Source organism: Rhipicephalus microplus, chromosome 9, assembly GCF_043290135.1.
Source record: "Rhipicephalus microplus isolate Deutch F79 chromosome 9, USDA_Rmic, whole genome shotgun sequence".
Classification (NCBI taxonomy): Eukaryota; Metazoa; Arthropoda; class Arachnida; order Ixodida; family Ixodidae; genus Rhipicephalus; species Rhipicephalus microplus.
The window spans coordinates 97,230,173-97,243,702 of NC_134708.1; the positions used below are offsets into that span (position 1 = coordinate 97,230,173).

The 13,530-nt window shown below is 46.0% G+C and overlaps 1 protein-coding gene across 14 annotated transcripts in view; it reads right to left on the minus strand.

The window, feature by feature from the left end:
- Positions 1–13,530, minus strand: part of LOC119163139 (cell adhesion molecule Dscam1) — a 187,275-nt gene that overhangs the window by 30,992 nt on the left and 142,753 nt on the right. For 11 of the 14 annotated variants that reach the window (XM_037415084.2, XM_075874127.1, XM_075874129.1 and 8 more), the window contains 3 exons: positions 3,967–4,086; positions 1,888–2,055; positions 1,011–1,155 (listed from right to left, as the gene is read on the minus strand). In XM_037415084.2, the coding sequence (XP_037270981.2) occupies positions 1,011–1,155; positions 1,888–2,055; positions 3,967–4,086 (433 nt within the window). Of the gene's footprint in view, positions 1–1,010; positions 1,156–1,887; positions 2,056–3,966; positions 4,087–7,657; positions 7,946–8,645; positions 8,842–12,041; positions 12,330–12,859; positions 13,263–13,530 lie in introns of those variants that run through there. The other 3 variants (XM_075874131.1, XM_075874123.1, XM_075874126.1) reach the window with 2 other exon arrangements.

The window sequence follows — 13,530 nt, forward strand, 5'->3', positions numbered from 1 at the left end:
GTGCGCGATGGGCGATTGTCGTTGCCTTTAGATGGTGGATTAAAAGGCCAACGTGTGACGCCTGCTCCGCTCAAGAAAATCGACACTAGCAGGGAAGTAGCATGTACGTTAGCTTGCTTAAGTAGTAGTTCGGAGTTAGGGATGCACATTCCAGCGCCGCTGAATGGCGTCTCGTTTATTACCTACGCTTCCGGCTAACCTTGAGTGCTAATACGTCACAGGGTGAACTAAGGCCCCTTATTGCCTGACTGCGACCTACAGGCGCGAACTTGCGCAGTGACTCAAAAGGCCCTATGTGGATTAAGCCACCGTCGAATTACACCCTATTAGAAGGCGCCGTCTTCTCTACTCTGATTGGGATCCTGCTCCATTCTAAGGCGTCCTAAACCAGCTCTTGTACTTGTTCAAAAAACACATCGTGCGGATAACAGACATATTGCTCAGGACATCTCAACCAAATCTTGCAGTCGCGCGTCAAAACGAGAGTTTACAGGCTGAGCGCGTAGTTGCACTTTTTCAAGCGCCCTCGCTGCAAAGAGGTTAAACTATAGCTCGTGCCGGAATCATACCGGTAGATAGCGACGACGTTACATGCACAGCGCTCAAAGTCGTGACGTGTTCACGCATAGATACTCTCCCATCTATCGCCCCCTTCCCCCTCCTTTTAGGATATCGTGCAGCGTGCTCGTTGAGAGGAAAAAGAGACAAAGTACCTAAAAAACACGCGACGAATTCCTGTAACTCAGTTTGTTCTTGACGAATTCGAAAAAATTTTCCCTGCGATCAACTTGTGAGGCAATAAACTCCGCTACTGAGGCCGTTAGAGTGCTTGGAAAAGTATAGTTCAGGGCCCGTTTAAAGTGTCGACGTGGCAATACTTGGCCGTGTCCAGAACCTCAGGTTTTTGCCATTATCAAGAGCGTTTCTGTTCAGTGTAACGGGCCACAGACTGTGTCGCGAACAACTATAAGCCGTCGTTTGGAAATTTCTGAATGGACGCGTATTCTTACCTCTCGGTGGAAGGTATGAGCGGGCTGTCGTCTTTCTCCCAGGTCACCACCAGCGGGAGCTCTCCGGTGACGTCGCAGGCGATCTTGGCAATGTCGCCTCGCTTCACCGACACTTCCGTGGAGCCCTTGGCGATGGCGGGAGGCACTGCGCACCGTGTTACATGCCACCGCAGCAAGGTAAGTTGGAGTGGCGGCGGCCGCTGCGCTTCGCCACATGCATGCGAAACTCGGCCATGGGTAATGAACTGATACCGACTGCTCCCAAAAAGCTGTTCTAAACATTTATTTTACTTTTGGAACACGCTGACTTCGGCTAGTAGGGTACGTATTTCAGCTGTTTCGTACACGACTTCCAGTAGTATATAGCGCCAAAAAGACGAAACGAATGGCTGTCCTGTCTTCGTCCACTGTTTTTAGCGCGGTTTTTCTGCTCGAAGACTGCGGTTAGTTCGATGCAGCGCCACGGTGACCGCAGAGAGGTCGAGGACACGGTTTTGGGAATACGTTCATTACCCTTGACAGCCTTCGCGATAAAGAAAAGTGGTTATGGAAGGCATTTCGTCGCGATATCGTCAAAATGAACAAAGTGTTGCACGGCCCGTAACTGTCATACTTTCACTTCACTTTTTCTACACTATCATGAGAGCAAAACGTAAGCTTCATGACTAGCTGTAGAATATCACGTAATTGACGCGATAGCTTTTCTTTCAGGATGCTCGAAGAGCTGCAAGTGCGAGGAAGTATATATAGAAACTCTTCCCACAGTGCACGACAAGGTTCCTTGAGAAGCGGCCACTATCTCGTTTAATGATCCGTTAGCCTGCGTAGTTGGTCTAGAACAAGCGCCGCAGCGAAGGCGAGGCGTGTGGGGCCTCACCGTGGACGGAGACGGTGACCGTCTTCCCGAGCGAGGGTTCGATGCCGTTGCCGACTTCGCATCGGTACACGCCGGCGTCCTGCGTCTCCACGGCCGCCACCACGAGCGTGCCGTTGTCGAGGATGCGCTGCCGGCCCACGGGGTGGAGAGGCACCAACTCGCGGTTACCTGCGCGGCGAGAGGAAATACAAACTTACCTGCTTTCGCTTCAGGGTTGCGCGTATCGTTCACCCTGCGAGACATGCATGCTGCACATCGAAGACAATTCTTACAGGGATACGAGCACACGGTTCAGTTGACAACCCCCAAGCGTTACTCGTATGCCTCCTCTTGATGTGGACGTTTGTTTCTCCAACTTCGTCACCTGGCACGTAGTCTGAGTCTGCAGGAGTGGAACACTTCAAGCATAAGACATACGAGACTATACCAAATAAACCCTCGACTGGAACTTCGACCTCCATCCGGACTTTGTCGACGTGAAGCTTCACTTTTTTGCCGCCTATGTTTGGGGCTTGCCTTCACAAAAGCATATAGAACCCTCATCGGATTGACTAACAATGCGGAATGCGACGTCTGCGGCACCAAAAAAGACATCGACCATCTGATATGTCATTGCCCTCGATTTGCCTCTGAAAGACAGAAGCTTTCGGACGCATTGCGACAATTGGACGATCGGCCACTCTCTGTGCAGATGCTACTGGAACCATGTCCTCGCCTTTCGTCGGCTCAAAAAGCAGTCAAAGCTGTCTTGTGCTTTTCGAGGACTACAGGCCTATGTGACCACCTTTAACTTTTGTGTAGTGCCACCGCTGCATACGCGCCAGCCGATTGACTGACAATCCTCCTTCTCTCTCTCTCTCTCTCTCTCTCTCATCTTTATGCCCCCTTCCTATTCCACCAGCGTAGGGTAGCAAACCGGGCATGTGCCTGGTTAACCTCCCTGCCTTCCCTCTTGTTGTTTATTCCCCTTTTTTGTTTCTCGTTGCTATTTTTCTTTCTGATTCGTAATGCCTCATCTCGGCTGACCTTTCCGTTTTACGCTTGCGCGCGGGCCTGTTGTAGCTGCCAGTATGTTGCGCGAGATGCCAGAACTTAAAATGTTTGCAATCCTATATGCATGGCGACCCTTCCGCGCCACTAGTATATGTATCATGTTCGAAACGTTTCACAAAGCCTCCGCACGAGCCAGCTCAACGAGATTTCTGTGCTTTGTCATGGTAGCGCACACATGCGTCGTCTGTGGCACGCAAAGTAACTACGCGGTGTCGGATTTACCGAAGCTCTAACTAAGCCCTGTGTCATCTTTGAATTGACTTGTCCGCGTTACATACTGCACTGCACGACAGCAATGAGGATGACGGCCAGCTATGAATGTATTGGAGCGTTGAATGTGTTTTGAGTGATAAATGTGTAACTGCAATGACTTGTATAAGCGTCGGCGTACTTACAACGATGTCACGGAAGTTTGCGCGGATCGCGGTCCCAGTAAAATACACTTCCTTTCAACCTCTGTATACTTTTAGTCTTTTTGCGACAGCATTTCAAACTCACTAGCGCAAGCCCTTCGGTGAAGTCTCCCGGCATACAGCATTGGGCGCCGGATAGTCTCAGCGTCATAAACTTGATTGTCAGAGGTGACGGTATAACTGTATAGGCGCAAGTATTGAGCTGCTCTAGAGAGCCCACTTTCAACAGATGCAAAGTTTCGATTTCGTCTTTGTTATAGGTAGGACACCTTTGATTGACATGTCAAAAAGGCGTCATCCCATAACTGAGCCCTGATACATTTTTTTTAAAAAAACAAACAGCGGTACACCTTGCGTTCTCGTCCGTTATTCATTTTTATCGATAGTTACCGTTTTTTCTTGCTTTTGCGTGAGTGCGTGTTTGCTATTGTTGAGCATTGCTTAAATGAAGTGATTCAGAGAGTGTGCCTTTAAGAGAAAGTCCATTTCATTCTCGCCTGCTTTCGTTGACTGTGCCGACTGAGTAAACTTTCCTGCGGTTCACGGTAAGCATCGACAGTAAATCTTGGGCGCCAGACAAGCAACGTTAAAAAGACTCAGAGAAGCGGCTCACCTAGCTGTATCTTCCAGACCACGCTGGGCTTGGGGTATCCCACGGCTCCGCATGGAAGGTACAGGTTCTTCCCTTGGATAGCTTCGGCGTCACTGGGTTCCGCAGACCAGACTGGGGCAGCTGCAATTTCCCCGTACACACAAGCCCAGCCCGACAATGCACCGTGAGCGACTCGCATGGACATTGTATCGCTGTACAAGCTTGAACTCATCGACTCAAGGAAACAAAACGTTTCAAGGAAGGTTTCATTGACGCATGATCACTTTTGAACTTCAAATTAACAGAGCAAAGAACACTTCTTGAAGGTCTGAGACTTGCTTTGCTAACCGCACTTCCACATGTATATAATTTTATTTAGGCGACAGTGATTTGTCATTCGCTCTGTCAAATACACACCTCAGTGACCATGCCTCAGCGCTGGTTGCTTCTGATTGACAGAAACAGATCTCGAAGGCTACGCTTTTTTGCTCAGTACAAGCGTGAGAGAGAAATTCAGAGTCAGGAGTTGGTCATACATTCTTTGTTTTCCTAAAGCCACCAATGGGTAGCAATGTAATATTGATGTAGCTTCTGGCACCTTTTGTGAGCAAAGGCGCCGCCTCCGAGACCGCAGACGCTGTTAGTGGATAAAATTGTAGGTTTAAACTTTTTCTTACTTTATCTTGAGTGGTGTCGGCGTCACATCAGAGATTGCATCGAATGTTTGAGTATTTTCCGCATTCATGGGTCGGAACAATTTTTTAAAAGAGTTTCTAAGCGAAGTCGTACGTTTCGATCGCCTATTAGCATTTTTTTGTTATTCGCCAACAGCGAAGTATCGGATGCAGATGCAGGCAATAGTTGTGACTTCCAGGGCTACTGTAATTTATAACAGGTAAGTCGACATTAATGTTTTCTACACTTATTTTTTTGTGGCTAATTATGAGCCATAATGTGGTCTTTATAAGTGTGATCTACTTGATAAATATTATTTGGTTTGACATAAACTCCAATTGTTCTAAATTGAAGAAAGCAGGAAACATTTTATTAGAGCATGTGCGGACCGATCAAACAAGATCTCTGTCACACTTGAAGGAATAGTTTAAATTTTAGTGACCGTAGAACAAAGCATTCGAGCTATAGGCTTATTGTCTTTCACAATTCAGCCAAAAACTGTTCAATTGATGAAAAAGGTAACAACTCCCCAAGTTTACAAATCTGGAACATCAGTAAGGCTGCAATAACAACAGATAACACAGTCTCGTGGACTTCATCGGTAAGGCTGTTACAGCGAATAAATCTGAGTGTTGATTAACTGTTAACAGGAATATCTTTCTATATTTACAAATTCGTTACAATGTTTGCCAGGGTATTGCAGGAATCTTACTGGTACTGGTAAAAGACATTTTTCTTGCAATGTACTACTATATTATTATGTGTAACTTACACAAACGTTATTTTATTTTTCATCAGACAATTACAAAGCTGTAAACACTCATACCCTGCTGTTAATCTTCTGTCCTGTTTTTTTTTCATTTTAGTGTTTTTTGCGTTATCCGGACAACGCGCATCTAAAAGTATTTGTTTGAAATGAAAAAAAAAAAAAAGGGACAATCTGACAGTTTCAGTGGACACTCTGCAAGAAACCATCCACAATGCACAGAAGCACAACTTCACGAAAGTTTCTCTAAAAATGCGAAAAAAAAAATGGCACTCGCGAAAAGCGAGTCGCTATTGGTCGAAATTCGCCGCACAGCGCGGCTATTGCAAAGCAAAGTTGAGCGTGCAAAGCAGATTCAGTACTCACGTCTGGACGATCGCTTTCCTTTCAGCGAGTGATGTAGCACAAGTGCACAGAAGATCAACACGCACTCTACCCCGTATTCGAAACGGTTTATTATTCGCGCGTCATTGACACGCACATAATTAGTTTTTAAGAGTCTGCACGCAGGGCGTCCAATAACGCTGCCCAGAAATTAATAAAGCAACCCGCCAGCCACGCGTTCATCCCGTCCAATTAGTGCATATGCACGTGGGCTTGAGCTGCCAGCAATTGCTGTCTTGCGCGGCCCTTCTCTTAGCGCGCTGGTTAGTTGCGTGCAGCGGACCTGGCTGAGATAAGTCGGAAGCAGTGTTCACAAATTTACGTTAAAAGTAGCACAATCTCGAATTATGTCTCACTTTGAGACATCACAGACAGGTCTGCGACACAACCACGGCAACGTTCGCTGTTAATACAAACTGTCGTCCAACGAAACGACACGTCTCTGGAGGCAAGTTCGTGTACTCCGTACAAAAATAACCATTTTTGCATATACTTTAGTACAGTGCGTGGTATTACAGAGAGAAATTAAAAAGGTGTAATTACAGTGAAAAGTGCGTCGTCCGCGCGTGTCTTGAAGCTGGCGCACGTATCGGCGTTAATCGTCGAGATGTAATTGAATGTTTTATGCGTGATATTTGTACTTCCATTCCTTTTGCGCCAAGTGTATAGTTATGACTAGTAAAGCTGCTTAGAAAAGGCATTGTAGCGGTGTAAGGCGTATGTGTCACTTCGATGACGTATTTGCATCTTTGAAGCCGGAAAGATTTAGAAAAGTTATGCTTGAATGAAAATAAACCGCTTCTACATGGACGCGTGTGATGGGCCAAATAAAACACATAAGCAGAAGAAAAATTCTCAATGCGTTGGCCAATGCGATAAGCGGTGGAAAAAAAAAAAGGCGATAACAGGTCGTTGCGTACAATAAAGTGGAGAAATAATGCGCGTGTAAAATACAAAATCGAGATGACACGACGTTCTTAGTGTTCACACCACGCACTTTCAACGAGTCGAATAAACGTACTGAAAGGAGAGCCGATAAACAGTCACCACACCGACAAAAAACTATATCAAGAGTGAACACAATGTTCAGTGAATGACGCGTATGCAGACAATGAAGAGACCGAAGTGAATGAGACAAGACACGATGATCACGGAAAGTAAGCTTTATGAGGAAGTAAACATATCTTGAGTCAACACACATTCGTGCTTTTTGCGCACGAAAAATATATGTGAACGTTTTGGAATGGGGCACGCCCGTAGCTTTCTGTTTACACAGTCGCGTTGTTTCATTATCGCCGATGCGCACGCGCAAAATTCGAGCCTTTTAGCTGCGCACGGCATTTTTCGTGCATTCCCAAGGAACGCAAGGCCTGGTTGCCAAGTTCTAAAATTATGTAATAGAGAGTTTCAGTTTGCCCGCGAACTTTTTTACCGTTTATGTTTTTTACGGGTGACGCAAGAAAACGTGATCAACAGCGACACCTGATTATGCAAAACTCAACTAAATACACAAAGCATGATGCACATTGAATATGCCTACACGTTTCACTTGACTACTTGTGTAAAGCATTCACGGTGAGAGAAGAATTAACTCAGAATACTTTTATTACATTCTTTCTACGGGAACACAAGAGCGCCTAGAAAACACAAAAAACAAATGTGTTGTTGAACAAAACACCCAAATATATCGCCACCATGAACTGCTCGGTATTTCAAAATATTGGCAAGTTTGCGGCCAAACTGAAGTTCTCTAGTTTTCTAGGGACCCGAGGTAGACAAGTGACCCAAAGCTTGGGTACCCGATTCTGAAACTTTCTCTGGACAACGAATACGCACTGAGAGTCGTGTACGTATAATCCTCAATCGATACGCTCCGTACGCACCCACCTTGTACGTACAGCGTGGCCCACACGGCCGCAGTGCCGGCGACGTTACCGGCGACGCACGTGTAGTTCCCGACGGAGGCCGGCGAGACGCGCTCTATCGTGAGCATGGCTACGTTGCCGGCCACGTTAGAGACGGTGGCGCCGCCGCCTCCAAGTGAAACGGGCACGCCATCGTGGAACCAGGTGAAGCCCATGGGCCTGGTTCCGGAGATGGCCACGCACGGCACCACGGCCGTGCCGCCCACGAAGGAGTTCTTCGCGAACGAGAACTCCTGAAGCACGGGAGGCTCTGAAAACAAGGGGGGAAGCAGAGTAAGCAAGTACCCTCAAGGCATGTGTCCAAGCAAAGTGTTAAGTCCTGAAGGCAGAAGGCCCTTAGGCCGAAAAGATAGATAGATAGATAGATAGATAGATAGATAGATAGATAGATAGATAGATAGATAGATAGATAGATAGATAGATAGATAGATAGATAGCAAAATGATGATTACTATCGTTGCGAAGCACAAAGGACAACCGCTCTGTAATTTATATGCGCTCATGTAGATAAAAAGCATATATACAGTATATGCGCTGACAAAGACCATACAAATGTATAAATGCTAAGGGCGTCGACGAAATTCCATCGACATCGAATAGACGGCCTTAATGTTCAACGATCGGATTAGATTTTAATTAAAAATGGCCGTCTGCGGTCGTCCCAGTTTTCGTGTCGGACTTCATAAAGGCAGTGTGGTAAATAAATAAATAAATTATTAAGTAACTGCTATTATTAAAGAATAAATACAAATAAAATTGAAAAAATTCCCGTTTAAGCTGTTAAAATTGCCCAGAGGATGAAGTCAAGGTAGCTAATGCCCGGTAGAGTCCGGAAATGTCTGCATTAAGTCAACCTTTCATTGCAACTTGTTCGGCAATTAATCGAGCTCATCTTTCTCAATTAGTGCCCTAATAATCAAGAGACAAAGATAAAAAAGCCGACCACTCACCGTGTGCTGTCGATCCAGTGAACCAGAAGACGGCGATGCAGATTAACACCAACGCAGTAGACGACGCCTGCAGCGCACGAGTCATCGCGATTGTTTGCGCGTAGTCGATCTTCTGCGCGTGTGTATCACCGGATACAGTCGAATCGGCTCGTGGAACAATCTCTTCGATGCGTCTTTGTCAGCTTCCCTTCGGGAGGCTCGGCTACCCAGCGAATTCAAAGGCGACTCATGCTGCGCGCGCCCTTTTCGCAGTCACAGTGCAGTGCAGTCCGTGTGAACGCGAAGACGCCGAGTTTTGCCTTTCAGCCGCTGCAGAGAGCCCCGCGATACGACGCCTCTTCCGTTCCCGCTTATTTAGTTTGATTCGCCGTAACGCGCGCCATTCGTCACGCGGAAACTTCGCGCCATCTAGCGAACGCTCCGCCAGTCACTAATGATCTGGCGCGCGGCATTTAAGTTATGTGGGGTCGGTGTGCGAATGCGTGATCGGAATTTTCGAATATCCCGTGCGATGGTGTTCCATTCAGTTTGTTATTCGAATGGAATGCGTCAAAGATCTCAAAAACACGTCCTGTGGCTTCACAAAGGAATATTTGTCCGTGACGTCGTCAAATTGATCTCGCACTGTTTACTAGCCTATAAATAGCGCTTTGTTTGGACAAGGTACGAAGGCAGGATCGGTCTCGCGTATTTTTTGTATTTCGTGAGGTGCCCTACGGGGTCACCATGCGTTGCAACAGTACCACAAAACAAAATCTCCATATTTCATATTCGCAGTCCAGGTTTCGATCATTCTGCTAATCGGTATCCACAAGTTTTTTTTTTTAATTCTGCTGCCAAATATTTTAGCAATCAGAATAAGCACTCTCAGAATCGGACTTTTATGCTGATGATGAAATGATCCATATATGAGATATGAAAGTTGCTTTTTTTAAAAAAAACGGCAGCGTTAAGTAACATTTTGTTCAAGCCCCAACCCCCTAGGCAACAAGTGTCAAAATATCAACAGAAGTAAACACGACATTGGTAAAACAACGCCGAAACTTTCATTCCAGTTGCGATAATATTAGGCATTAAATATGAAGGCGTACTGTAGACTGGCCTTGGAACTATGGCCGCGTTGCGCAAAACAGCCATAAGTGACCATATTTATTTATTGGGGACGCAGCTGACCTGACTAGCCCAACAGTCGTAACTTATGAGATGGAGCATGTACGTATAGTGTACCATGCTACGCCGCTTGGGTGTGCGTAGTTCTGTACACGCAAAGAATCAATCCGCATAATTAGTTCGCGACGTCTCTCATGCGGTTTTCGATTTTTTAAGGTACTTTGAGCACTATTACGTGCACATGTTCGTGCTAGTTGTGTAGATTAACCGCTGAAATTGAGCAAGGTACATTGAGGTTTACATGAACTGAACTTGCCGTGTAGTATTTTGCCTAGTACTGTTGCGTATCATCAATCTGGTGTAGCCTCCACCATGTTTGAAAGGATGCCACCCTCTGCGAACCAAGTCTAAAGTTCGTTTTTTGTTTTGTGTGTGTATAATGAAGAAAACGGAAAAAGAAATTGGAAAACGTTTCATTCTACTGACGTAGAAGTATGACTTACTGCATGATAAACAGATATGTAATTGCAAAATAAGGCCGATTTCTATAATACATACAAATCAAACTATTATAGCATAATTCTTGTTGCTATTGATTATCGAGTGGTTGAGAACAGAGGTGGGTGGACTTGATGCATTACAGACAGTTCTTGAAAAGTCAGGCCTGAAAGAGTTAAGCACAAGTGTGGGCAGCTACGATACGAGCACAGATACTTCTATATATATATATATATATATATATATATATATATATGTATGTATGTATATATATATATATATATATATATATATATATATATATATATATATATATATATATATATATATATATATATATTGCAGCCTCAGCTATTCAGCATTTGAGAGCATTTAGATTCACTTGAATAGTCGTTTTGTTTGAGGCACCCCCGAATGCCAATCGGACGGTGTCGGAACCGAATCGACTATCCGATTCGTACGGGGTAATAACAAAAAAAAAAAAAACAACAAGTTTTGCAGATTAGGTTAGAAAGCGAGGTGAACGTTTCAATACATTCAGAACGAGCAAGCTTCCGTCATTACACTGCACTAGGCTTTGTGTCAGGGGCGGCGCCAAAGAAGGAGAAGGGGGAAAGATGCACCTCCCCCTCCATTAAATTTCCTTTGCCCCCTCCCCCTTCTGTGTTAAGTAAATTCAGGATCCACCCCTATTATTTGTAAGAGATAACGTAAACAACACTCCCCTTCTTTACCTCTCGTTCAAGAACTTATAAATCATCGCGTAATTTATATGTCAACTAGTAAACGGCCTTAGACTACTACACAACAAGCACGAACGTAAGGAACGTTTTTACCCCGCTGAAGACAATTTCTAACCCGGCATGTGTGTAGGATATGCGAAGTGTTCGGTATTATTGTTTCTGCGTAGCACAGAGCTACAGGTTCGCCTTGTCGGCTCGCAGACAGCGGGCACCGTGAGACAATGGTATAGCGTAAACGGCGAGGCGCACAGTCTCGAGTACGGCGCCGTATAGTCATGGACACCGCACCCGGAGGCCTGCTGTGCAGTCTCTCGCGAGACGTGTAACGGTCCAACGGAGCAGGACCGAAGCAAGCTCCTCCCCTCCCCGATCCGTAAAAGCGTGAAAGAGTCTCTCCCCAGCACGCATCGGTGTGTTATGCTTGATGCTCGCAGAACCAGGGTGCAGTGCAGGTATCTTCTTCCTTATGGACTGGGTGATTTGCGCGCTTATGGACAAGACTCACTAATCGGAAGGTCACGCGAACAGCGCGTCTGAGCGGCTTCCAGCCTCGGCCTCCTGTAACGTATTGGTAGCTCGCATGTGAGCTCACGGATGCTGCTTCTTAAAGCGCGTGATGACTGCAATGACGTCACGCAGTGTAACTGCTTTAATTTTATAAAAAACGCGGCCAAAATGTCAATGACTTCTGCTTGAATTACGGGTGATCTTGAGTGGGATGGTGACGTTCACTTGAGATAACAAACTGAGCTCTACACCATGCTGATAACGTTACATATTGCCCAAGTATATGAAGAGACGAGTGCAGTATTTGCGACACAGCGTGGAGAATATAACAACGACATTTGTCAAAGCATTAGTGCTGGCAGACGTCAATAAGAGCGCGATGACCATTGATGAAAAAGCGTTAACCGAATTTCGCGGCGGGTATACTACAGCCAGTTCGACGTAACGCAGGTATGGCTAGCGAGGAAGTTGGAAAAAGTCTGCATCCTTATGACTTATATATGCGGTTATGCAAGCACTGTGCCGACGCGCGAGTCACCTGGAATGATGAGCGTCGTAGAATACTGGTCTGTGCCTTGTGCGTTGGCGGCCACACACGTGTAGTTGCCAAAGTCTTCGGGCCTCAAGTTCCGCAGAGTGAGCGTCGACAGGGTGTCCGACTGCCTCGTGACTGTGACGCGTTCTTGGTTTATGATCGGAAGGCCGTCCTTGAACCAAGACAGTTCGTGCGGACCTCGGCTTCCGCTCTTGATGGCGCACATGATCATCGTGGTGTCGCTCAGGGACAAGTCCGGTGAGAAGCTGGACGCCTGGATCTTTGGGGAGCCTGGAAATGGTCCCTTCGTGTGTAGTTTGGTGCAATCCGCACTTCACAGCCTATTCAATCCCCATCCTGACGACAATGCTCTGTATTCAACTATAGCGTTATTAAACTATCACTTCGTCTGTCTTTGCTTTCTTTTATTGGCAACAGTTTTACGCACAATATCGAGACAGGACTGAATGATGTTGATAACCCAATAACGGATTGCTTAACCTGTTGCCTTATAACATCGACAATCCGTATCTCGAATCTGATGGAAACGTAAACTTTGATAGATAGATAGATAGATAGATAGATAGATAGATAGATAGATAGATAGATAGATAGATAGATAGATAGATACTGCACATTTCACTAATAAGCCCGCCTGGGGAACGTGAATCGGTAATTGTTCGGGTCAGCCAAATTGTGCTGACAGTACATATATGGACTGAGAAATCGTGAAAGTCATTACTCAGCAACGACACCGAGCTTGATAAGCGATAACGGAGCGGAAACAAAACGAATGAGTGTTCTAAAAAAACCATGCTCACCTTCGGCGTTGGAAAACTTGACAATAAAACACAGCAGCGCGACTGCGCTGACTATATCGCTTAGTGACGACATGACAGCGTTAAGTGCGAGTGGTGCCCACTGCTGGCTAGGGTGCGTGTGTGAACGCTCGGAAGCGCATCAAGAAAGCGGCCGGCCGAGCAACGGGAATCGCAGTGTTTTCCATGGTGGACAGCTAGCGCCACACAGCGGCGGAAAAGTGTACTGTGGCCGACGAAGCGAGACAAGCGGCGCGAAAGTTTGGATTGCCGCAGGACCGAGGGATAACAAAGCCTTGTAGGAAAGCCAGAAGGGTTAATCAGACTGAAATAAGTTGGCTACCCTGTATTGTGGAAAGGGAAATGAAAGGTGATGAGGGTTAGAGAATTTCACAGTACACACACAGGCACGCGCGCGCAAGAAAATCGGTCGTGGAGATCAACATTGAACAATTCGCAGTGTGCGCTGTTGCTGGTCGCAATCGTTGAACAGTGTCTGCAAGTCTAGAAAAAGCTAAAGGCTATCAGTACGATGACGACATCGTAACGGGTTAAATTTATGCAAGCATTCAGACGATGCAGCGTTCATAGCCATGCTCGTTAGCGCATGTGACTCAAAAAATCAGGAAAAGCCATGATGGTTTGGGATGCAGTTCGTGCTGCATTCCAAACAT